The 25,445-nt window shown below is 39.5% G+C and overlaps 1 protein-coding gene across 2 annotated transcripts in view; it reads left to right on the forward strand.

The window, feature by feature from the left end:
- sorl1 (sortilin-related receptor, L(DLR class) A repeats containing) overlaps positions 1-25,445 on the forward strand; it is a 95,396-nt gene that overhangs the window by 14,655 nt on the left and 55,296 nt on the right. For both annotated transcript variants that reach the window (XM_067593934.1, XM_067593936.1), the window contains exons 2-6: positions 5,934-6,050; positions 9,758-9,892; positions 13,551-13,712; positions 14,710-14,777; positions 24,255-24,435. In XM_067593934.1, coding sequence (XP_067450035.1) covers positions 5,934-6,050; positions 9,758-9,892; positions 13,551-13,712; positions 14,710-14,777; positions 24,255-24,435 — 663 coding nt within the window. The remainder of the gene's footprint in view (positions 1-5,933; positions 6,051-9,757; positions 9,893-13,550; positions 13,713-14,709; positions 14,778-24,254; positions 24,436-25,445) is intronic.

Raw genomic sequence — 25,445 nt, forward strand, 5'->3', positions numbered from 1 at the left:
TAAAAAAAAAAGAACCCAAAGTGGCTTGTAAAGACAAAAATAACATGCAAGAAGAACCAATAACATCTACAATCGAAGTTTATCAAGGAAGAGAAAAATATGCATACATAGCACAACACACAGAAAAAATAGAAGAAAAAAAAAGATAACAGCATACTATACAACGGCTAGAAAATACTAGGAGACAGACCGAAGTCCACAAGATAGAAAACAGAGCTGCAACAGTTATTTTCAATGTCAATTAATCTGTTATTTTCTCAATTAATCAACTAGTTGTTTGGTCTATAAAATGTCAGAAAATGGTGAAACATGTTGTTCACTGTTTCCCAAATGTCTTGTGTTGTCCCGACCAACAGTCCACAACCCAAAGATATTCAGTTTACCGTCATAGAAGACTATAGAAACCAGATAATGTTCACATTTGAGAAGCTGGAATCATTTGGCCATTTTTTTTGTAAAAAATGACTCCAAACACTTAATTGATTATTAAAATAGTTGCTGATTAAATTTAAAAAAAAAATGAAAATGTATTTCTTTTTTTCTTCTTTTTTTAAAACTGAATTTTAAATTTAACAAACACATACACACCCATCAACAACAACAGAACAACACACCTACATTAAGCCTAAATTGACAGTTTTTGAGAGGGAGATTGTGTTGCAATATGCTGAGATCCCCACACTCTGTATCTGACAGAGATCAAACATGTGAAATATATATTTATATTGGAAATGAATGAGTCAGCTGTCAGAAATGTTACCATCCTGTTTATGGTGTGGGCTCTATCTTTAACATCTCTGTGTGTACAGTAACAGACCAGCGTGGGGAATGTTGCAAATCAACAAGCAGGAATGTTTTATGGTTTTATCTGATCTGCATCAACCTGATGAAATACTTTGATTTGATCAGTTATTTCATCAGCCACAAACAGACATCTCTGTCTGGCTGTTTTATCAAGAAACTATTTTTGAATTGATTTTCCAGAAAATTTCTCATATCACAGTATAAAATGACATTATTCTACTCTAACCCATTTATTTATGAAAACTACACTTTCCAATATCAAGGATTTGAACACTGTGCTGTAATGTAATGCTGTATTTCCCAACATATTCAAAATCACATGGTAAATAAGTGACACTTTGTTCCGTTAATCAAAAAAACAGGAGACAATTATTTGAGAAACAATTAAAAACAAGTATTTATATATTGTTTTTATCCAATCCTACCGTCCAAACACATTTGCCACAGGGCCAAAAAAAGATAAGTTAGTATTTTTAAGTGTACATTTTCATCCTTTTGAAAAAGTTCAGAGTGCAGACTGCCAGAGCGATGCATTCAGGTGCAGTCATACAGAGTAAAAATGGCTTCCCTTATTGTATTGTATGTTATTATATTGTATTGAACCTCCTGCTCCAGTGACAAAACACTGCAGGCACATTCTAGTATAAGACTGTAGCTGTACGTGTGGGAGGTGTCAATAATGATGTCTGCATGTCTCTGGTGAGTTTCAATACGTAAGCGACCACAGAAACGTTGCAAAGTGAGGGTCACTCAGCCAGAATCTTAAGAAATGAACACCTGGGCATCCATGACATGAAAACACTTGTAAAACCCTAATCATGCGTGTTTGAAAGCATGTGTGAGGAAGTTAATGGAAAGGTCAGTTAAGCCTGTGAGTTGTGAGCCAAACCACAAAGGCTTAGAGTAGCAGGCTGTGGAGCTTTTAACAAAGATGCTGCCTTTTTCTCCGCACAAATGCCCATCGTCATGGTTGCAGTAGCCCCCTGTTCAGTATCCTTGTCTCCAGTTTGAGCCGCTACCTGTCAACAGAGCAGCCATCAGGCATGGACGCATTAACTACAAGGCCCCTCTCAGCATTAACTCTGCCGCAATTTACTGCAACCCAGCAAATTGTTTTTATCTTCACAGTCATCATCATTTTCTAGATTCAGCTGTGTCAGTCTGTGGAGCTGCTGGTACCCTTTCGGTCCACAAACAGCGCAGCCAATGAGGCCTAAAATGCAGAGATTTACTGCCGCAACACCTCGGCCTGAGAGACAGCCCTGATTTTTTTTTTTTTTTTTTTTTTTTTTTTTACTGAGGCAGCCCTGAGGGAGGCAGACTGAGGAAGATGGAGAGGAGGAGCAGAAGGCTGATGACTAAAGCAAGAGATGGAAAAGCAAGTTGTCTATCATTGAAGCTGGCTTCTTGACAGTGGCTCATAGTCGTCCCATTGTTGGAAGTTAAATGAGGAAAAGGTTATATTTGTGCCTTGCTGGCGACACAGAGTCTAGTTCTGCAGGATGTTGGCTTTGCTGTTTTCTGGCGACGATTTCAGCATCACGTTAAAGGAAAAATCCACACTCGGGCCTTCTTACTCTTATATATCATCAGTCTGTGATGTCCAATGCTTTCCAGGAGCTATTTTGTAATAAAGTGTTGTAATTTTTTCAGTAGCGCACCACTTAATGATTTCCTACATTTCCCAGGATTCCCCACCACCTTAACCAAAACACAATATGTGTTGTTGCTGCATTGGTTTATAGATTTTTGAGGCCACTGTGGGTGGAGAGATATTAGTGTCTCTGCTTTTTCTTCGATGCATTTCTCCTTGTAAGATCACTGTTGAACGTTGGTGCAGCGTGGTGAATCCATTCACCCTGATGTAACAGGCCCAGTACACGCTGCACTTGCCAGCAGCTGTTCTGAACTGCTGAAATGTTTCAGACGGGATATTTTATTAAACTGCAGCTTCTTGCGCGATCAAAATACCAATGTTTTGGCACTGTCACCCACATCATTGTTGCAATAGTAAGTAGTATAAGGCAGAACTGGGTCGAGGGTTGTCTCTGATCACAGCTGACAGGAATAGCAAAGATATTTGTTGTTTACTCCACAGTGTGAGCCACCAGGAAAGTGCAGAGAAAAGCCTTTGAAGCAAAAAAAAAAAAAAAAAAAGAGCCCTTTCTAAGGCCTGCCCCTCGCAGGATCATCAATAAAAGATAAGAGAAGGAAAGCAGCACGGAGATGAGATGGCAAGGCAGTGACAATGAAAAAGAAGAAATAGCCTATTTCTTTTCATTGAACTATGTGCCTGATGGGAGGTGCACCGAGGGGAATTAGTGTGTGTTACAGCAAGTCATTGCTTTACCCACCCTATACATGGAAATAGACATGCTGCACCTCCACACATGTACACATGGTCTAAGCTGGATCAGCCAGGTGTTCATGTGGTTGAAGGATGCTGATGATATTCTGTATTTTTTTTTTTATTGTCAACAGTTTGATCCCACTAACAAGTATTGTGTGAGTATCAAAGCCTGATATATCTTATTGCTCTGTCCATTGAGCTCCATTGTTGTCCAAAAACTATTAAAACACGTCATAGCTCCACTCTGCTGCACTTGGTGACATGTTCCTTCATCACCATGAACACAGACACTGTAGTTTATTTTGGCTCAGTTCCACACAGACTGTCCTGCTGCTGTAAATACTGACTAGTGTATTTATATTATTCTGTGACTGAAAATAGTCCTCAACTAAAGCACTGTTTACTTGAATTGAGTAATGTTTGCTAAAAACTACAGTGCCCAGCTGTTTTAGGAAATTACTGAGCCCAGCATTTGTGATGGTTTTCAAAAAAATTTTCAGTGTCACAGACAGGCTAGGAAAGTACTGAGAGGCAGACGTGTTTTTTTGTCTTTCTAATAGATTTATTGTTAGTAAGAAAAATATAGAAAAAATTTCAGCCTTATTTTTGAAGACTGTGATCGTAGTAACTGTAATGACATAAAACAAAACACTTAAAGATTAGTAATTTAACGCTGAAATAAAAGATTTTTTGGCCATTTAGAGGCAGCAGAACAAGATGAAAACACAACAGCAGCGTAATATCACCATGTAAAGCTGTTTTGGAAGCTGCTGCAAAATTAGCATTCATGTGGAGTCACGCTTTATTTAAGCTATTATTTTTTCTGTGAGTGATCTTTTACAGAGAAGAGGTTTTATAAAGAAAAAAACACTTTTTAAGGAAATTTAAAACTGCATCAATCAGTTTTTTCCAGCCACTCAGTGGCCAAACAATAAACTGGAAATTACACACATTTTACACGACGCATGGCTAACGTGTTAGCAAACAATTTACTACTTACACATCACACAAACATAACCAACATTAACATTCATTTGGAGTTGTTTCTGGCCACTCATAAAAGTCACTCTTCTTTTAGCTCTGGCTTGGTCTCTGCAAATGAGTGAAATATCTGGCTCTTTAGCGGCTAAATGCTTCACCATGCTTACTAGCTAGTAGCTAACTTTGTTTGGCGCTGGGCAGGTCGTGTATAGTGGGTTTATCAGAGCTTTTTGCCTGAAAACAACTGCCCGTTAATTCTGGAAATAAGAATAATGAGAGTGGAGCTTTTGAGCCAGAAAACCAAAAATAACAAGCTAAAAGGCTCTAAAATGCTCTATAGAGCTCAGGGGAACTGCAGTGTAGAATTCTGTGTGAATTTGTCACTATTATCAGCTCCTTAGTTCCAACCCCTTATTCATATAGGAATATTGTCTAGTGCAGCTTTAACCTTGTTTCTCATTATTTAGACTATGAACACAATATTAGTTGAGTCATGGTATGTAATTTGTCTTTTGGTTGTCTCTGTCATAGAGGCTCTGCAGCTTGAGGTTATCTCAGGTCATAGCCTTGTGTGTTAGCATACCATGGCAAGTTGTCATGAAAGCTCCGAGGGCTGGTTCAGTTCCTTGAGTGCTGTTGGTCATTGTCTGTCTGTCTACATTGTTCGAGTTTGACAGTCAGGCCATTGAAACCAGAGAGTTAGTGCGTCTTTAGTTTCAAAAATGAAAGAAGTGAAATGAGCTTGACTCTGTGCCTGGTTCTAAATCACTACTGTCTTCCAAGGTTTATGGCTGAGGTTTTATGTGAAGACACAAGTCATTTTTTGTCTGCTGTAGCCTCAGATTCAAGCCATATGTTGAGCTGATGACTAGTCTACATTCATTCTAGTGACTGTCAGCAGATCAGGCTGATTTGTTTCACTCATTCTTCTCCCTAAAGTGTGAAACACATTCACACTGATAATAAGAATGGGTAACAATGCACATGTCACTGCTCTTTATTGTAGCGGCCTCACTGTAACACCAAGAGGTCATCGTGACATATCTAATTTTATATGACAATAACAATATACAGTATATGATGGAATACATTTTCGGGATATTCAATAAAGCATCATGGATATGGTAACCAGATGGTAAATGGCACTAAGCCATATAAATCAATAATGTAATACCTTAAAAGTCTAGTGTGTAGAATTTAGTGGCATCCAGCAGAACAGAATTGGGGGGTGGGGAGGGGGGTATATTCAGTTGGTTACAATCTACAACCTCACCGCTAGCTGCCACCAAACATTACACATAGGACCTTTAATATCAGTAAATAATTGTGTATTGTGGAGATTACCAATAATATCTTCAAAGGGTGAGCAAGGGTGCATTTTATTGCTTATGAATTTAACTTCTCACTTGTAGATGGTTTAATTTCTTCTTTCAAATATTACATAGTCTGGTGAATCAACAGAAGATGACCCTGTGCACAGCTGTGAACCATTCAGTTGCAAGGGTGCTGAACCAGTAGCAATATAAGCATAGAAATTTCAGCAAACATCAGGAATGTCTATATTATCTTTCTTAGTTCAGTCTTAAGCCCATAAAACAATGGGAGCGGGTCAATAATCAGTCACCTTTAATCCCTCTGTTTGCTACGTTAGTATTTTGTCTTTTTCTATTGCTATGACTCAGTATCTCTGTTGCAACATTTAATTTGTCATCAGTCAGAAGAGAGAATCTGCAAAGTGTTTCATCCTGCCTTTGTCTCCATGGTATTCATCCTTTGTTTAACCTGTTTCATCCTGCAGGCCAACCTGAATGACTCTCATAACCAGATGGTTGTCCACTGGGCTGGAGAGAAGAGCAATGTCATCGTAGCCTTGGCCCGGGACAGCGCAGGAGCCACCGGGCCCAAAACCAGCTCTGTAAGTAAGACTTATAGCAAAGCTAAAACTAGCATGGTTGTGGCATTTTATAGCATGTGTGTGTTCACACTTGTTTAACATGTTTCTAGTGATGTTATAACTGTTGAGCTACACATTAATCGCTCCATCTGCTACACTGACATAAAAAACAAACACACACACAGTCAGAAAAAAAGATGACAGCCTCAAGCATAGTCATTGAACATAACATGTCTGTTCTTTCTCTTTCTGTTTCAACTTCCCTACCTGGCTTACTGTTCTCGTCACCAGCTTTCTGAACTTATCTGACTTGGGAAGTTAAGAGACAGACTTACTTATGAAGAGTTCCGAGACCAATACCGATACTGATATTGAAGCTATTTTGCCTGATAACCAAGATTCTCAATTTTGACAATTTCCCTGCTAAAAATTCCCAAATTCTACAAGAATCCAGTGTTTCATCAGTATTGATCAATTAAAAAGGTAATGATATTATTATTTGTAATGTGGACCCAAACGCAGACATAGACGAGGAGTGAGATGAATGAAGAGGGTTTATTGCCAAGATAGTGGGGAATGGAGGTGGATTGAGCAGGGAGGAAACTGGCTGAGGCAGAGGGCTGGAGGGTGATATGAATGAGGAAGAATGGCGTGGGCTGGCAGAAGATAGCAGGTGGTAAGTGGGTTGGAGAGCGAGCAGGCAGGTAGGCAGGCGAGCAGACGTATTAGGATCCTGGAGCGCGAGAAAGGGAGATAACAAAAGAGAGATAGCAGTCAGCGAGGAACACAAACACGGTAGGAAATAAGTGAAGGGGTTGGACGAGAGCAAAACAAAGATGGAGGACAGCTGGTTCTCTCCCTACGGCGCTCATGCAGGCGATTAACTTAATGGCCGAGGAAATTAATTCGTCTAGGCTGCCTGACTCATCCCAGGCAGCTAGCTCATCTTAAACTGAGTCACTAAGCCCGCTCATGAAAACCCCCTGAAGCGACTACCCAGACCCCAACGCTAAAGTCCCGAACTCAACTGAATACTCTGCTACGCTGTAGAAGCCCTGACGAAGTGACGACAAACGCTTGCTAGCATCTTAACCCCTGACAGGATGACATAAGATGAACTAATGGAAGGTGAACTATCTCAGATTGCTGCTCCCCGAGCTTTAGCCCTCCCCATAACCAGTCCCACAGCTATTTTGGACTTATCTGTGTAGTATGTCTGTGACTGTTGCTCAAACATAAGGGAACACTGGAGTAAAAAGGACCTGCACGTCCCCAGATTTCCATTTTAGTGCTCTGGCACAGGAACGTGAGGCTCTCTTGGCAGGTAAGCTGGCATAACGGGAGGTTGAGGTTGAGATAGATGATGAATGATAAGTGGGGACAGGGTTGTGCTGGCTCTCGATCAGTGACATACTGGCTGTGTGTCCCCATAATATCTCCACAACTTCTCGGAGAACTTGGTCATGCTGACCCACGAGGGTTCCCTGGTTGGCGAGGGCATGACGGAGGTTGTCTCTGGCATGGCAGAGATCATTTATGGCAAGGTGGATGTCATCCAAGTCTGCTGGGTCCATGTTTGGCCAGATCATTCTGTTATGATTTGTAATGTGGACTCAAACGCAGACACAGACTAGGAGTGAGATGAATGAAGAGGGTTTATTGCAAGGGTAGCGTGGAACGGAGGTGGAACGAGCGGGGAGGAAGCTGGCTGAGGCAGAGGGCTGGAGGGTGATGAATGAGGGAGAATGGCGTGGGCTGGCAGAAGATAGCAGGTGGTAAGTGTGTTGGAGAGCAGGCAGGCAGACGAGTTAGGATCCTGGAGTACGGGAAAGAGAGATAGCAGTTAGTGAGGAACTCAACACTATAACAAAAGAGAGGCCTGAAGCGTTAACTATCACTGTGGCTGAAACAATGATCTGGCCAACAGTGGGTGATGATCCGGAGTAGATATACTGCAGGATGATGAGCTTAATGGAAGGCAGGTGTGTGCAATCAGCTTGAAACCTGGAGCCAGGAGAGTCAGGGAAGGAGCGCCACGCCCTCGCCACACAGATCCACACAGACAAAAGGGGTGTGTTCCAACACTACCATACTATTTAATATGCCAGAAAAAGATTTAGTATGTCCCAATACTGGTTGAATTTTTCAGTATGCAAGCCAGCATGCTTCTCTGGCTACTCTATCCCACAATCCTCTGCACATTGGAAGATGCGTCACATTGACTGAGCCGCCGAGAGGGAACAGACCAATGACAGCGCAATGACGGAAGCTGCAATGACAGATGAAGTAGTGTATCCCAGTTGTATGCATACAGCGTGCATACTGCGTGCAACAGTATGTACTTTGTAAGGGCAGCTGCAGCACGTACTAAAAGTAAAAAGTAGAAGTATGCGATTCGGAACGCAGCAAGAGATACAGACAAGGAAACAAAAGAGAAACCAGAGGCACGTCTGTAGCTGTGACAAATACTGTATCAGCCATCATGTAAGAGGTTGACAACACCATTTAGACAAAATCAGATTTTTAATTTCAGCCCATTATCAGCCCACAGTAGCAGCCCATCACATAATGGTTAAATTATAACATGTCTTTTCTTTTTACAACCACACAGAGTTCTAATTAGACCATTAAAACTTAGAAGAAAAATTATATTTTTAAATCACCCTTATCTCTCACATACACCCACAACCATGAAGCCAGATGTATTGAGTCAGTGGAAGTTTTTAAATGTGTACTGGTCTCTTGGGGGATGAGATTGAGGGGATACTTAAGCTTTTTTGTTAATTACAGATTAATGTGATTTAAATCCAATGTCCAAAGCCTAAATGAGAGAAAATATGTGTGCTTATACCATGGTCTTTGTGAATACTCTTTTCTTATTGGCTGGCAGGTGTGCGTTAAAACCGTTTATTGCACTAGGTAGTTCGGCTCAAGTTTAATCACTGTTCTAAATTCATCCGCTACCCAACCCGTAACCGTAGCAACATTTAAAGAGCATAGCTGTCAAAGCTTACTCGGTATGAAGTTTTGAAGAATGGGACACAGCAGAGGAAAAAGAGATGAAGAAGAAGAGAAAGAAACCAAGCAGAAAACAAGAAACCGACACCCGAAGAGCTTAAAATGATAGAAGAAGAGAAGGATGAGATTAATACAAGAAAGGCAACAAAATGGGCAGTTAATACACTGAGAGACTTTCTCTACCAAAAAGAAAAGAACACTGATTTGGAGACATACTCTGTTGTTATGCTTAATGACACCTTATGTGACATTTAGCCTATGTCTCGGTTCAGGTTGGCGGTGAGCACAGTGTAGCAAGTTGTCATGACAACAGTTAAGCTTTTGCTTCATAAGCTTTTGATTTTAAGTGTAAAACTTTAACTCAAAATTTGCAAAAGCTTTTATTTTATATTGTTGGCAAATGACCACGATAGAAGTGGGTTAATCAACTTTTCAGTGTGTGTTAAACGGTTTTAAGGCAGTTCATGGAGGTGAACCAGTTCTGTGCCTCCACGTCATGCCTTAAAACCGTTTAACAAACACCACTCGTTGATTATCCCTTACATATATTCTTTTGCATCAGGAGTATGTCTGTGTATTTTCTTGTCCAGCTAAGTAATGGAGTAAATTCAACATTCTATAATCCGGAGCCATGGTTTTTGCCCAGTTACCATGAACCACAAGGTGCACTGTAGCCGCTGATTACTTCCTCCTCTTCTCTTTGGCTCCAGGTTTATGTGTCCTATGACTACGGTACCGCCTTCACTCTCGTCTCAGACAAGTTCCAACTGTCAGGCGCCAAGGCTAAGGACGGCAACAAGCAGGTCATCTCCCAGTTCTACCACAGCCCTGCAGACAACAGGAGGGTAAGTCACAACCAGTGCCTAGTGCCTCACAGATGAAGGTGTGCAGTATGGTCACATGCTCCAGGATACAAATGAACATAATTGCTCCAAGGCAATTAAGAACAGGTTATGAAAATGAGGTAAAATGTACAGAAGAGGAGTCTCTGTAGAAAAGAGTGGAAATATCAGGTCAACTGCATGAGCACAGAACATACTGTATGTAACACTAGGGACAGGAGGTGATATGGGAGGGGGAAATGAATCAAGCCCATATGGGACTTTGGATTGTTGATGCCTTGTATAAATAAATTCATGAAGCTCATTCAAGGATGATCAATGGAAATGTTTCATGTGGTGCTACTTGCTGCACTTCTAACAGCCCGCACAGCTGTAGTGAAAATGATGATAATCAAGTCCAGATCAGTTCAAAGACCAAGTTGAGAAAAAGAGGTAGAGACCAAGCAAAAGTGGGAAATGAACCAAGAGCTTATTACAGATGAGAGGTAAAGAAATCTCAGGGCTGACCATCCATCCCTCCAGGTCTTTGGACTTCATAGCTTTGGTTTCACGCACTGTTCAACCATTCGACATGCACTTCAGTTGAAGCATACAAGCGCCTTAAATGAGACATGATAATTGGGCATATTAAACTTGTTGATATTTGCTCAAATGAAGCAAAGATACAATAATGGAGAAAACTGCAAAGTCATTGCAGTACAGGCACCAAAGTTTTTCTAAATCCGGACCAGATTTTCAAGGGCTTACCTACAGTGGGGTAATGGCTTGTGGTCCTGTTGACTATTGTTTATTATATTCAATGTAACTGCTACAATTAAAAATATTTATCATATAATTATTAGATTGAATGGCCCACTATTGCAAAGGTCAAGGATCAAGATCAAAATCCTTCCAAGGTGGATTAATGTTGCTCTAAGGGCAACAAGTAATGCTTCTCACGTACTTAATAGGCATTAAATCCAGGTATTTCATTACTTTGCTGTATTATCATTTGATAAAAGGATTCATAGTTTATCTACTTAGTTGCTGTGTGCCAGGAACAGCAGGGAACACAGCAGTGATGTTAAAAGCACAGTCCCAGCCTGTGGAGAGGGCACATGGCTTCACAAGGCTGACGGACTGTCAGGGGGTCATTAGTCTGGCTCAGGTGGGTTCAGTAAGAGATGAGGTACAGCAAAGGAGGGGGGAGTGGATAAGGGGAAGCGGACAGAGATGAAGTGATTGTACTGGACAAATATAGGTTAGCTAGAAAGACATACAAAGAGCAGGATCTTCTGTGGGGTTCTTCACAATATCAGAGCTCTAGGATCCCATTATTAAGGGAATAAAACGTCACCGTGCATGCTGAGTAAAAAAGGTTTTTACACCCTTGCAATCCAGACCTTTAGAAGAATATAAGCTGTATCATATTTCAAGCACTTCTAAATGGAACTTGCTTTAAAAGTTTATTTCTTCCTCCAGATTTTCATCTTCTGCTACTTCCTATTTTAACTTTTAAAGTCTATTTTTCTGAATGTGTTTGCCAAGCTTTGAATACAGATGAAACTAGATGTGCTCAGATACCTGTTCTTGTTTTGAGGCTTGTGCCAAACTAACCAGATGTGTAGCCTTTATATGAGAGAATTGTGCTTGATGTAGTGAGTTATCATTATCCCACAGGTAACTGTTTAAATTCCTTATCATGGTGAAGCCAGATACTCAGTGGATGGGGTTTGCTTGGTTGCTTGATGTAGGACATGAGATGCAGTTGCTTCTTAAATTTAGTCATCAAAGTGTTCACATACTGTAGATACCAAGAGTGATGTTTGTGTCTATAGCTGTTAAGCATTTTGCTTGAACGTCATATCAGTAAGTTGTCTGCACATATCAAAATGAGATTCTAACCTTATTGTATTTATTTTAACAATTGAGATATTTCATTTTGTACATTTCCGCAGCTGCAGACAAACATTATTGTTGAATGTTATAATGAAGGATTAACAGTCTGGCATGCTTAAAATGAACTAGTTTGTACATTGTGTTGTCCAACCATGTCTAAAGACAAGTGTTTTAGACACTGCTAGACAATCAGACCTGCAACATTTACACAAGTGTACTGAGGCATTTATGATTACATGATGTGATATTGTTCATATGCTGATCATGACAAAGTAAAATGAATCAAAGACCAGTAGAAATACTATTTTTGGTATATATTAATTGAATCAGCATTGGCTGATACTGAGACATGATATCAGAGATTTTTGAAAGTGTACCAAGCAAGTAAGTAGACAAGCCCTCTTTTATTCAAACATGCACAGATTTTAACAAAGTGCTGATACAAAAATAGATATTCTAGTTGAGGAAATAGAACCTTTTCTAACTCTCAGCTCCTGGTTTTGTTCCTGCTTCTTGGTACATTGTTATTATTCAGTATACTGCACTCATCTGAACACTTGAACAGACTCCGTTCCCAGTAGGACTGAATTAGCAAAGCTCCATTGTACATTAGTGATCTGGCACCTCAGCTTTCCAACACACTGCACTCAGCTATCACTGAAGCACATAGAAGCACTGGCAGACATTTGCTTCAGTTACTTGTGTTTTTTTTTTTTTTTTTGCAAATGATGGCGGTTAATGGAATAATCATACACTGTGACAGAGTTAGACTCAGACAGTGTCTCAAATGAATCAGCACAAAAGCTCTAACTTGAGATATACAAATGGGGTCCAAATGTGTTTCAGTTTTAAAGAGGTTCATCAAAAAATCTAATTTTGTTGCGGAGACACAAATGTTCCCTTATGTTTCCAATGCAGCATTTACACAATACAACAATTGTCATAAGTTTCAAAGGAATTAAAGGATCCCTCCACCAATTTTACACTTCCAGGTCAGTTTATGTGTCATGGGTAGTACTATGCAACCCAATGATGTCATAGTGATATCATCAGGATTATCTCAGCTTGGGTTTAGAGATTACACATTTATTACAGAAAGTTACAAACTGGGGGTGTGGAGTTTGAAACGCTTGAGTAATTACAAGGTAGGAAGGGTTTAACAAAAAGATGTCACTGGTAGCTTTGTGGGAAATGCAGGATTCAGTGTTTGTGGAGGTTGACCCATATTTGGGACGAAAAGTCAGAATATTTCTGCCTCTGCTGCATCGAGTTTGACCATTCTTTTCTTAATCTATCTCTTGTAAGTCCCCCAGACTCTATGGAAAGGTCATACTAAATTGCAGGAGTATCCCTTTAAAGACTACATAACTACTCAGTAGAGAGTTTTAATTTAGTATCAGTCATAATTTCTGGATAACAGGTGATAAAAATTCTCCTAGTGGATATTATATTTCGCTATTTCTTCTGGTAGTGTATCATGAGATTCCATTTTTCATCAGTGCAGCTATACTGTGCCTTGCTCCCACAGGATTGAGAGGTTATTGGGAATATAGTTACATAGTAGTACATCAAAGGGAAGTGAGAAAAGTGGGATTAGCACAGTACGATTACATAATCAAACTTTGTAATGGAGTTTGGGAATGTATGGTATATTACTCTATATTTCCTTTCCAAAAATATTTTTTCCTAGAATTTGTAAAATGAGGTTTATATTTATGATTTAAAATTGCTTTTCTTACATCCAAATATTTTCTGCTAAATGATGTGTTTTCTTCTTCCTCAGTATCTTTTCGTCGACTCCACCAACAACTACCTGTGGAACACCTTCGACTTCTGTAAGAGCGTCCAGGGCTTCTCCCTCCCCTTTAAACCGACAGACCTGCTGCTCCACAGCAGAAGATCCAACCTGGTGCTCGGCTACGACAGCTCTCACCCAAACAAACAGGTAAAAGCTTGCTCCACCTGCAACGTCTGTGTTATCTTCACAGGGTGTGTAGTCCAATCATTGTTTTACGATATGATCTCATGTGTGAAACCACAAGAATGGCGCAGGCATATTTGGCATAAAACCTGATTTGAATCTATTTATTCAGCTTGAAACTCTGTGAAAAGCTGTGCTAGCCTTTGCTTTTTAGTCAGTTCTTGTATAGTAGATAGAGATTTCTCTTCCAGTGGTCATATCATCAGACTTCTCTATTGTACAAAATGATTTTAGCTGCCACGAGAACTATATTTTTACATACAAGTACTTCAAGTACAACTATAAACAAGATCTGCAACGATGAGTTGTTGATTAATCAATCAACACAAAATTAATCAAGAACTAGTTTTGTGATCTGTTAATGGTTTTAGTCATTTTTAAAAGCAAAAATGCCAAATTTGCTGTTTGCAGCTTCTCAGTTGTGAAGATATTGTGCTTTTCTTTGTCAAACATAATAATAAACTCAATATATTTTGATTTTGGACTGTTTGACGGACATGGGAAATTATAACTAATATTTATAATTATTTTCTGATTTATTTTTTTTTTTGGACAAAACCATCAATTGTCCTATTATAAACATATGTAAAATCATGAAGTATGCTGTAATACTTCATACTAATCCCTATTCAAATTCTTATTTCCATAGATCAAATAGGAAAAATGCTTCCAGTTAAACATTTTCAGCAGTTGTCTGATGTAGTACTTTATGTACAGCATATGCTAACCAATAGCAGAAGCTTGGGGTTTTTTGCATGAAAGCTCTTTTTTTTGTTTCCTTGTCTTGAGTTCCAGCACAATAGCTGCTAAACGGCTCTCCAGTGTTCTCCTTGTCACATGTGCAGGAGCCAAAACGAAAGGAATGAGCTTGACCTACATTTTTACAGTGCACCATCCCCCCCTCTTCTTCTTCTTTTCACCCCCCTCCTTGACACCCTCTTCTCCCCTCCTGCCTCTGTAGCTGTGGAAATCAGACGACTTTGGGGAGACATGGGTGTTGATCCAAGAGCACGTGAAGACCTACTTTTGGTAAGATAACCAGCATCTCTGCTCATGACAAGTACACTACGCACTGTAGAGAATATATACTGTAAACAGGAAATGTCCTGAATGCTGTGCTGCATTCAATGGTGTATGTGGGGAACAGGAGATACTGTACAGGGCTTCATTGTCATCACATAAAGATCAGAGATGAGAATGAGGTGGCTGCTAAATATTTGGAGTAGAACATCAAACAACAGTTTCACATTAAAACATTTTTTGGCATGCACAGTCAATCAAGCAGAGCTGATTCTCTTCACATTAGACATAATTCCACCAATTCATCGTCCAAAAAGCTCAACCACTCCCCTCTCTTGTCATAACTAAACAAAGGTATAACCGATTAATGTGCTTGCCAAATTTCAAACAAGTCTTGAGCTGCAGTTCAGACGATGAAGTTTTCCAGAAAATCCAAGATGAGAGCTGGAAATGGATGCTAATATTTCAATATAAAATATAATATCATACTCATATTGTTAAATATAACGGGGAGTGATTACTGGTAGGGTTTTCATTGACAATACATCATTTTTTGTGGCATCAACCATTAATTTAAATGTCATAATCACAGCTCCTCGACACCTTTTCTTTCTCTTTTTTTGGTTATTGCGGGCGTTCCCGTCTCATGTAAAGGCAACACTGACTAGATTCTGTTAACGTTGGTGACAGACTGTGTTTGTCTTTTAGGAAGGGCAAGTCAATAGGTTCATTTTTTGAGTTAGTGAACAGGACCAGACCTGAGGGCTGAAGGAGTTCATGTTTACTTTCACTTTGTCAGTATGTATGGGTGTGTAAGCTGTTAGCTAGATTTGGAGGATTAACAAATGGTCATGCATTTGAGTGTTGGTTCATGTCATGGCAGCCCTCAAACGTGTATCTTATGCATATTTTATGCTCTACGATGCCTGCTGTAACTGCCAGCAGTACTGTGGTTGATGCAGTAAACAATCTTTTGGAAAACATTTTTAGCCACATGTTTAGTTACCAACATCAATGCTCTGCTCAGTGGGAAAATCTATCTCCAGCACACAACCCCTCTCTGGATCGTGTAAAGAATGGACTAAATACCAGGAGAACAGGAAAAGTAGATACATCTTATTAATTTATTAAACAAGGACAGGAGTTACAAAGAAGTTGTGATTTATACAAGCTGTACCTTGCATCTCCTGTAGTCCTTAGGTGGCATCACAGAGGTTGGGTAGAGACTTAGTTTTGGCAGCTGAGGAGATCAAAAGTAATCCAGATTCATTTGGGTCACAGAGAGAACCCATCCCCTCTGTGTGCTGTTTATATTTCATTGGTGCATTACTTATGAAATAAATGTCAACGCCTAACATCAGTGGGTGAAACCCTCGAGTGATAGCTTGCATCCAGTTCAACCTGGCAACTCACACTTCTCATTAGTGTGCAAGATGGCAAACAACAAAGGCAGTGGTGTAGATGGTATCATGTGTGAAACTCCAATTTCTATCATTGTAGTTTAATTGGAAAAAACCATGCAACCATGTGATCTATGAACATGAATGAGAGATGCTTCTTGTCTACCAACTATCTTAAGCATCATTACCAATACAACACCAATCTGATAGTTGGCTACTGGGATTTTTGTAGACTTCAGGTGTTCAACAAATTTTTGGCTATGTTACTCATGCAACTTTGACCGCAGGATCACTTTTTTATTCACCTCAAAACAGCCAAAATGCATTGCTGTACCTTAGCTGTAAGCTACCTAGTAATGCAAAGCACTGACTGTGTCTGAGGGAGTGTGTGTCTGTATGTTTGTGTTCAGTTCAGCCTCTGACTGAACTCAGAACTCACCAGGAACTCTCTTTCCCCCCCCAGTCTCTCTCCATCTTCTCTCTGTACATTCATGAAATGCATTCATAAAGCGCCACGATGTGCACAGTGTTTTTGTAGTTTTTGAAACGTTGTCAACTTGCGCGGATGTGTATTTGTGTCTATTCACGTTGTCCAGTGCAAATTTGTGTCTTTACATTGAGTTCGTATGTAATTGCAACACATGAAAAATCCGCTTTGCGTTTGGTCTGAACACACCATCCACACTACAAAGAAAAGCAAAACTTTACAGTGCCAGTTGCATATTTTTTCAAATATTTTCTAAGACTGTTTAATCAGATTCAGTATAATGAGAGTGGTTGGCTAGTTTTTGGAGGCGGGAGACAGCCCTTACCTATAGTCTTTGTGGTGTGTTTAGGTACATCTTTCAACAGAAAGCGGGAGGTGACATGAGGCAACACATCAGCACTTGCTCTTTGAAATCAGCTTGGTGTATCAGGGCTCTTAAGGTGTTTATTAAATGTTTATTGGCCCGTGTCTTGCCCTGGCTTGTTGACTCTACATCTTGTTACCCAGGCAGAAAGTTTATCGACAGGTAAAGGATAAATGAAAGACTGAGATGGTTCTTAACATCTTGTACTCTCTACTCTCTACTTGATTTTGCTCCTAAAGGTGTTTATTGATATGATAGATATCTGTACTGAATCTTGTATTCAGTTTGTGGATGGTAAGTTACAGATATCTCTCCAAATGATTCTTTATGACAAGCTGCCCCTGGAGTTTAGGAAGGATAAATGGTGGTTTTGGAAAGATGACAAAATACAGTTTGAATCATCTAGTATTTATATTATTATAAGTAGAGCATCAATGATAAGTCGACTAATTGATCATGTGCCAACTATTAAATTCATATAAATTCATCAAAATTATTTTGATAATTGATTTATCATTTTGAGTCATTTTAAGATAAAAAAAACTGTTGTGGATAAAACAAGACATCACCTTGGACTGGAAACGGTGATCGACATTTTTCACCATTTTCTGGCATTTTATGGACCAAACAATTAATCGATTAATTGAAAAATAATTGACAGATTAATCGATAATGAAAATAATCATTAGTTGCAGTCCTAATTATAAAGCATGTGAAGTATCAATGTGCACACTTTTATGTGGCCTTACAGCGTCTAGTTTGTCCTCATGATGCAGGTAATTGCTATGATTGTGTTTGAATAATTTACTTTTTACAAAACACACACTCACTGCAGTCAGTCTCTGTTGCATTTGTATTAAAACATAAATAGATCAGTAACATTGCCTCTGAACAAGAGAAAAGATTACTTTCTGCTGTGAATCAAAATAGTTGATTTATAATCTGCTTTAACCGAAAGTAGCCTTTTTTTTTTTTTTAAAGCCTTCTGAGCTCCACCACCACCGTCAACAGCCAGACAATGAAATCAGTGATTGCATATCCCTTTCCTGTGCCAAATGCTTCAGCAGTCTGAGTCTCTTACTGTAAATTTAAATGAAAGCAGTCGGTGTACAGGGCAGTGCTTGAGACTATAAAAATCATGGGTTGAGAGAAATGAGGAAACAGCAACGAACAACACAGTCAGACCTCTCTGATGTCTTCTAGTTGATAAATGAGATTAATTAGATGAATAAATGTCTCCTGCATCTCCTCCTGTGGTTCGTGTGGTTGCTAGATGGAAGCTCCTTTTAGACTGATCACATGGAGCTGCAGGTCACCCTCACTGTTTCTCCACAGTGAAGCTAAATTACTTTTTGCGCAGAACACAGGCTTCTGTCACTGATAACAAGATAATAGACACAGTGTCTTCACACACCCACCTACACATCTCACCCAGATCGTGTTCACTATATTGCAAAATCGAAGGCTGCCTGATTTGAGAACTGATAGAGTGGAAAGTAACTACAGGAAGTAGTTGTTATATGAGAACATCAGTGTTTATATCTGATAGCCAGCACTTCCTCATTCTTAGAAAATAATGCGTAACAAAATGTAAAACAGAACAAACTAGTAAAGGATCCCTTACACTAAAAAATGCAAGTATGCATGTTAATTATTTGCATGTGAGATATTGTATAGGAGTTGTGGTCAAAGTTTAAGCACTCAAAACAGTTGCAGTGACAGTTGAAGTTGAGGCATTAAAAGGGTTTAGGTGTCATATGAAGTGAAGAGCTGAGAGCAAATTAAATCAGCGTAATTGTGAAAGAATTGGAGACATATGTTTCAAGTTTAAGCCCTGCAGGCCATTGAATTGTCAGTTTGTAAGTAAAAACTGAAAGCAAGTGAACTGTGAACTTAATTCTTACGAGGTGAGAGCGGCTAAAATGTCGGTCATTGTCTTAGCAATGAAAGCAGTTGGAATTGAATTTGATGAGGAAGCTCTGAAAGCAGTTGAACTGTTGGTTGAAGTGTAAGAGATGAAAGCAACTTAAATGTCAATTGAATTGTAAACAATAAAAAAGAATCAACATTCAACTGAAGTTGAAGCAAGGATGAAACTAAAACCATTGATTCGATGACCTTTTTTTCCATAAACAGATTCTTTCTCCCAATAAAAAGTCTATTTGCGACTTAGAGAGCAGAATTCATTTCTAAACACTTACTCTCTCCTGCGACTCTACGTTTGTGTATATGCTCTCAAATGTCATTATTAATTGATGAAAACTAGCTTCAATCTATTTAATGAATTCAGGAAGCTTGGTCAGCTAATTTATTCGTATAATCAGGGAGGAAAAATATGTGCCTCTACTAATATGATAGAAGCTTTTTACTATACATCAGACCTTTGTTAGTGAATTATGGCTAATTATTAATGTCAGCAGACATAATTAACCCCCTCCTCACATTTGTCATCTAACTGTATTGTTAGATTAAGTGAAAGTGGGTACCAAGTCAACCAAGTTATCTCCAACATTTATCCATGCCTTCACACTACAGTCAGTCCAAACTTTAGAATTCAGAAAGATTTCCTACCACCGAGGTAGATGATGTTGATAAATGCCTTTAGCTTACTACATAACTCATCTTAGCATGATCATTTAAAGCAAGACGGCGTAACTTTAAAAAAAAGGAAATACCACCTTCTTCCTCTTACAAATGAAAAGTTGAATTCATAAACAAAAATAGCATCCTTGCTCAATTCATAACCCAGGGGTATTGCTGCTACAACCTTACTTGGTCTGTTAGGACCAGTAGGGGCTAATGTTAACAAACCATGGTACTGTAGATATTAACTGACAGTATTCAGGCAAATTTTGCTTTAGTTCTAATTTGTGCGGACACATCTTCCCTTCATTTCAAGCTACCCAGAGGGCACTGGCATCCACTTGCGTCCTTGAAACACCTATAAAATTTTGTCTGAATACAGTTTATGGCTCGGAGTCTTCTTCCAGCAACAAAACTCGCTGTGTTCTTTCAATGTTCTTCATAATCTACCAAGTATCCTGTCCATAGCTACCTGTAATCACTGAACTAAGCCTTTAGTTTTATCATCCTTGATTCATAGATTTCTTGATTAATTTAACTATTGATGTTTTTTTGTGGCTAACCAGTTAGACATGATAAAGTCTGTAAAAGCTACACCACTGCCAAGAGAAACTGCAAATTATCTGAGGACAAAAGCAGCACAAAAAAGGATTGGTCTTAAACTCTACCCAATTTGGATCTAATCCTGTTTGTTCTGGCTTTAGCAAGAGGCACTACTGTTGTGCTGCAGATCAGTCTAGGCCTCGAAAGCCAGAGAGACTCAAGCTGTACTCTCAGCCTGCTGCTGGATGCATTCAAAACCAACCCCCTATCTGATGGGTCTGTCCCCCACCCAACTCCTAATCCTCTGTGATCTCACTGCTAGGAGACAGACTGAGTGGCAAAATCCTCTGTGTATACAATGAGAAGTGTACAATCTTTTTTTCCATATGGATTACAGACAGTGATACAAATCCTACAGAAAGAGAGATTTCAAATGCACTGAGAGAAACAAAGGGAACAGGAAGAATAAGAGTCAGGGCACATGTGGACTAAATGTCACTGCAAGAGAAAGGAAAAGAGCAAATCCGTCCTTGTTGACTAGAAGTTAACACCTTTTGAATGATGATAGCGTTTCCCTAGGTTGACTGCTTTGGCTGTTTAGCATTGTCAGGTTAGGCTAACCATTTGTTGCTGACTTTGGGGCTAACCCTCTTCACTTTTCCAGCAGTTGGAGAAACAACAGACGAGACTTTTCTTGGTCTTGAGAAACTGCACCATTTATTAACTGACACACTGTAGTCTGTACTGTACATTTACTGCCAGATTGACAACTTATTGCTAACCCTTTCCTCTGCTCCACTCACATTCATCGTCAATTTTCTGCCGCTCGCTCTCTCATTTAACCACTCACTCGCTTACGCACTGCCCTATTCCTTAACAGGAGTTACGCTACCAGGAGTTTCCCAGGCAACAACACAGAGGTTAACTCACGTTTCGAAACAGTGCCACTCAGAGGCTCCCAAACACTATTGATTTTCGAATGAATAGATATTTGGTGTTATTTTGGCATTTAAAAAAATATTTTTTGGCCTGGCGGTGGTTCTTGTTGGCAAGGTGGCCTGTACAATTAAAGGGGAAACACTGGATGATAGACATACTGACATGTACTATTTATCAGGAATTGTAAACATTTGGTCTGATCTTCAATCCAAAAAGGGTGGAATTGTCCTTCAAAAAGATTTCAGGGAAACCCTAACTGAATGACAAGCAGAACTGGTAGAAAATGCCAAAATGGGGAGGAAGGGTGTTAAGGAAGTGTTCAGAAGGGTTTAATTAATTCAAAGGAAAGGGGACAGAGCCTGACTCTCCATGCACTCTCATCCCAGACAGTGTCCATCAGTTGAACAGGGACCTTTGAAAGAATGCCACAGAGGCAGAGTCCAGCCGAGACACTGCTCTCTCTGTTTAGCTCTCGAGACTCCGGAGGAAAACACACTGATTTGGAAGGCAGACGATAAGACGCAGTCAACCTCCTTCATTCATTCCAGCTGACTCTCCGTGCCACGGTTTCTGAACACCCTTTGCTGTCCACTTATGGCCACAAATAGTTTGACCACGCTTTTTTTCAAGGTTGACACACAGACAGATATTTTCAGTTTGAACATGCTGATGGTCTGTGTTTTGTGCTGACATTTATTATGTTGAAATTTGGCCATTTTTATAGGGGGAAAAAATGATAAGGATTCTTTGTCTGAGTCAAAAAGCCTTTGAAACAGCTCAGTGAAAGCCAGAATAATTCTGTTATTTTAGGTGGTGCAGCAGTCTCCCAAGGCAAAATTCAGTACATGTTTTTCGGACTGACACCTATGAAGATGTTGAGTTAAGTTCTCCACGCTGTGAAAGCATCTGAAGGAAAACTATGTTCTAGGATAGACTGGATACTATCGCAGAGTCTTCAGTTCATATCACCTACATGTTTCTGAGGGGGAAATGGGGCAACCATTGGAAACCCACAAGAACACAGAAAGGACATGCAATCGGCACACAGAAGGAACAGAGATTAGATTTATATAACTGTAAAACGTTGTTACTGTGAGGTGACAGTGCACTGATAATCATGAAATGTGTTTGACTGGCTGTGACAGAAAATGCAGACAGCTGGCCCATATCCGACTTTATCCACTGAGAGTGCAGTGCTCTGGTTGGTCTGTCACTCTGTCAATAGGCTGGCTTAAACCACTTTGGCACTGATGGGTTGAAAGATCAGGATAGCCTCAAAGGACCCATATTGGGACTTTTTGACCCTTAGCAGCAGTGACAGGCATTGATGATTTGGTGTCCAACCCCCTTCCCCCACCCCCCGTCATATGAAACCTACTCAGATCTGGCATATTGTGCATTCAATGCATGGAGAGACTAAGATACTGTTGTTTGATATTCTATTGCTCAAAAATCTGAAAAGATATCTGAAGACCTAGACAAATAAACCAAAATTACAGTATCTGCATGGAGAGACACCACTACAGGGAAGGGGTAAAATATGTTTGTTTTTAGTCATTTAGGTGAACCGATCTTTTAAAGTGATTAAAAGGGGAGAGGCTGCAGTGTAAAAACTTCAACTCTGAGAAGTCTGTGAAGTGTAAAACTACAGCAGTCCTCTTAATTTGGAAACGCTCATATTATTCCTGTTGCTGTGAGATGCTGCAGGTATTTAATCTACTGAAAGAAAAGCAACGCATTGATGCCCTAGGCAGTTGCCTATGTTGCTTATTCCATGGACTGCCACTGCTCAGCAGGCATTTACACCAAAAACGGCACTGTGTTAAAAATACAAAAGAGGCCGTGTAGGTGGTAGAGTGCTTACATGTGTTTGATTGGCTAATGCAGTGTATTACGGGTTGACGGCACAATGCATTGCAGCAGAAGTCGAACAGGGTTCAACCTTTTTGCTGTACAAGCCTGCATTTTTCCGAACTGAGCTGTGCTAACATATTTGACCCTTTGAAATGAATAAGGGGGCTGCGTTTATTTCTGACAGTGCTAATGTCGGTCTGAATAACACCTTAAGGCTTGATCAAGCCAGCATTTAAAATGGTGGAATTTCGTTGTAAAATCTGTTCTTTCCAGTGAATTTCGGTGAACTTTGGTGACACAATTCCTGCCATTGACAAAAAGCAAGCTGTCTTGACAGTGCTGACCTTTGTGATGGAAAATTTGAGCATTCAACCTATTCAGTCAGAGGATACTAACTGCTCCACAAAAGAGGCATGGTTTTCAGTTATGAGATGGGAGTCGATGGTACAAATACATCTTTTGAATCAAATGTGTGAACTTATTGTCCCATTTGAAACTGAGCTAACGAATTCCCTAGCACAAAGAACATTTACCCTCTTGAATAACTTTTTTATGTATGTGTAATCCTGAGAACAAAATGCACCCTGTATAGACAAAATAGAAAGCTAGGACAGCTATGGAGTCCAACTAACGCTAACATGTTCCCAGCTGTTAGCTTGCTAGCTACAGTAGCTCACCAACTACATCACCAAGCCTCTAGCACCACACATTTTATCAAGACGCGTGAATATCTCTGTGACCTCTATGACAAATGTATGCAAAATAACAAAATAATCAAATTTATGTTCAGTGCAATTTGTCAGTTTTTCATTACAATTTGGAATCATCAATTTTGACAACAGAATTTTGTTAAAACAATTGCATGATATGATCATATCGTCACATGATTCCTCTAAAAGTCAATATAAGACAATGTTGAAGTATTGCCCAGCCATAACCTCAATAAGACATCAATGAGAGTGGATAACATTATTTATAGTGAATTGAGACAGCTACAGAGAAGCATTTTAGTGATGAGACATCCTGTCTAACATGCACATAAAATGCTGGGCCATTTATTGGATGATATATTGGATGACTGAATAATAATTTATGGGACTCCATTAAGTGACCTCTAAGAATACAGTTTTGGTAGAAAGTAATAGAATTTCAGTACTGTGCAATACTGTATGTATATCATTGCAGGAATAATTGGCTAACAAATTGATCTCTTGTTCTCCCATCTTTGTGTGTCTTTCCTCACCTGCTCTCACTTCTTCATCCACCTTGAACTCTTTCTCTCTAATCCACCCTCCATCACCTCCCATTTCCTCCAGGGGCGTGGAACCCTATGACCCCCCCACCACAGTGCTGGTCCAGAGACATGAGCCTCAGGGTGTCTCCACTATACTCAGCAGCACCGACTTCTTCCAGAGTGAACTGAACCGCAGAGTGATCCTGGAGCAGGTGGACAGCTTTCAGCTCAGAGACAAATACATGTTCGCCACCACCACAAGGGTAAGCGAGCTGGGGGAGGGGCAGCTGAATGCTCAACAGCGTTCTTAACACTTTAACATTTTCATTGAAGTTTGGAAGTGATGGAAGGAAAAAGTGGAAGTTAAATCTCAGATACTACTGATCTTACCTTAAATAAATGTAGTCTGGTGAAGTGTCTCACTATTGTGTTATTTTTGGCCTGCATTTGTTTTATTTATTTATTGCCTGCAGTTGTTTTCTGGCATATAAAAATGATTACATTTGACATTTTTGAGACTTGGATTAGTAGGTGACTAAGAAATAATAAAAGACTAAGATTAAGGTAGTTAAGACTGAGATTAGATTAGATTTATCCATCATGAAAAAATGATTAGTTGCAGCCCCAAATCAAAATATTGTACGGTGAAAGTTACTAAGTCCTACAGTGTAAAGTAATAGTTCAATATTTGGGGAAATGGCATATTTGCTTTATACTAAGCCTAGCTTAGTATAAAGACTGGCAGCTAGCCTGGCTCTGTCCTAACACAAAAAATACACCCACCAACACCCCTAAAGCTCACCTCTTAACACATTGTATATCTCTTGTTTAATCCGTTTCACAAACAGAAATGTAAAACTGTAACTGTGCTCACCGAATGCATCTAGCAACCCATGTATTGCCAAAAATGCTGCACAAAACCTCTAAAACTATAAGATGTTCTGATTTTGTTTGTGTATGGATTAAACAAACAAGATGCAACATGTTAATTAGTGAACTTCAGAGGTGTTTGATAGGCATATTTTTGAAATATGAAGAGAATCTGGCTAGCTGTTTCCCCTTGCCTCCAGTTTTTAGGCTAATCCCCTATTTAAGTTCCTCTTTATGAAGTAAAAATGTATAAAAATTAGGTCTCTGTATGTTTTATTGACATGACAAACTTCTTATAATGTGGTTCTGCATTTGAAATATGTCCCCGACCCTAACTTGACCTATTCACACATATTTAAACATCTTAAGTCAACTGATTACATTATTTAGTCACTCTGTTTAG

Source organism: Thunnus thynnus, chromosome 7 (assembly GCF_963924715.1).
Source record: "Thunnus thynnus chromosome 7, fThuThy2.1, whole genome shotgun sequence".
Taxonomy (NCBI): Eukaryota; Metazoa; Chordata; class Actinopteri; order Scombriformes; family Scombridae; genus Thunnus; species Thunnus thynnus.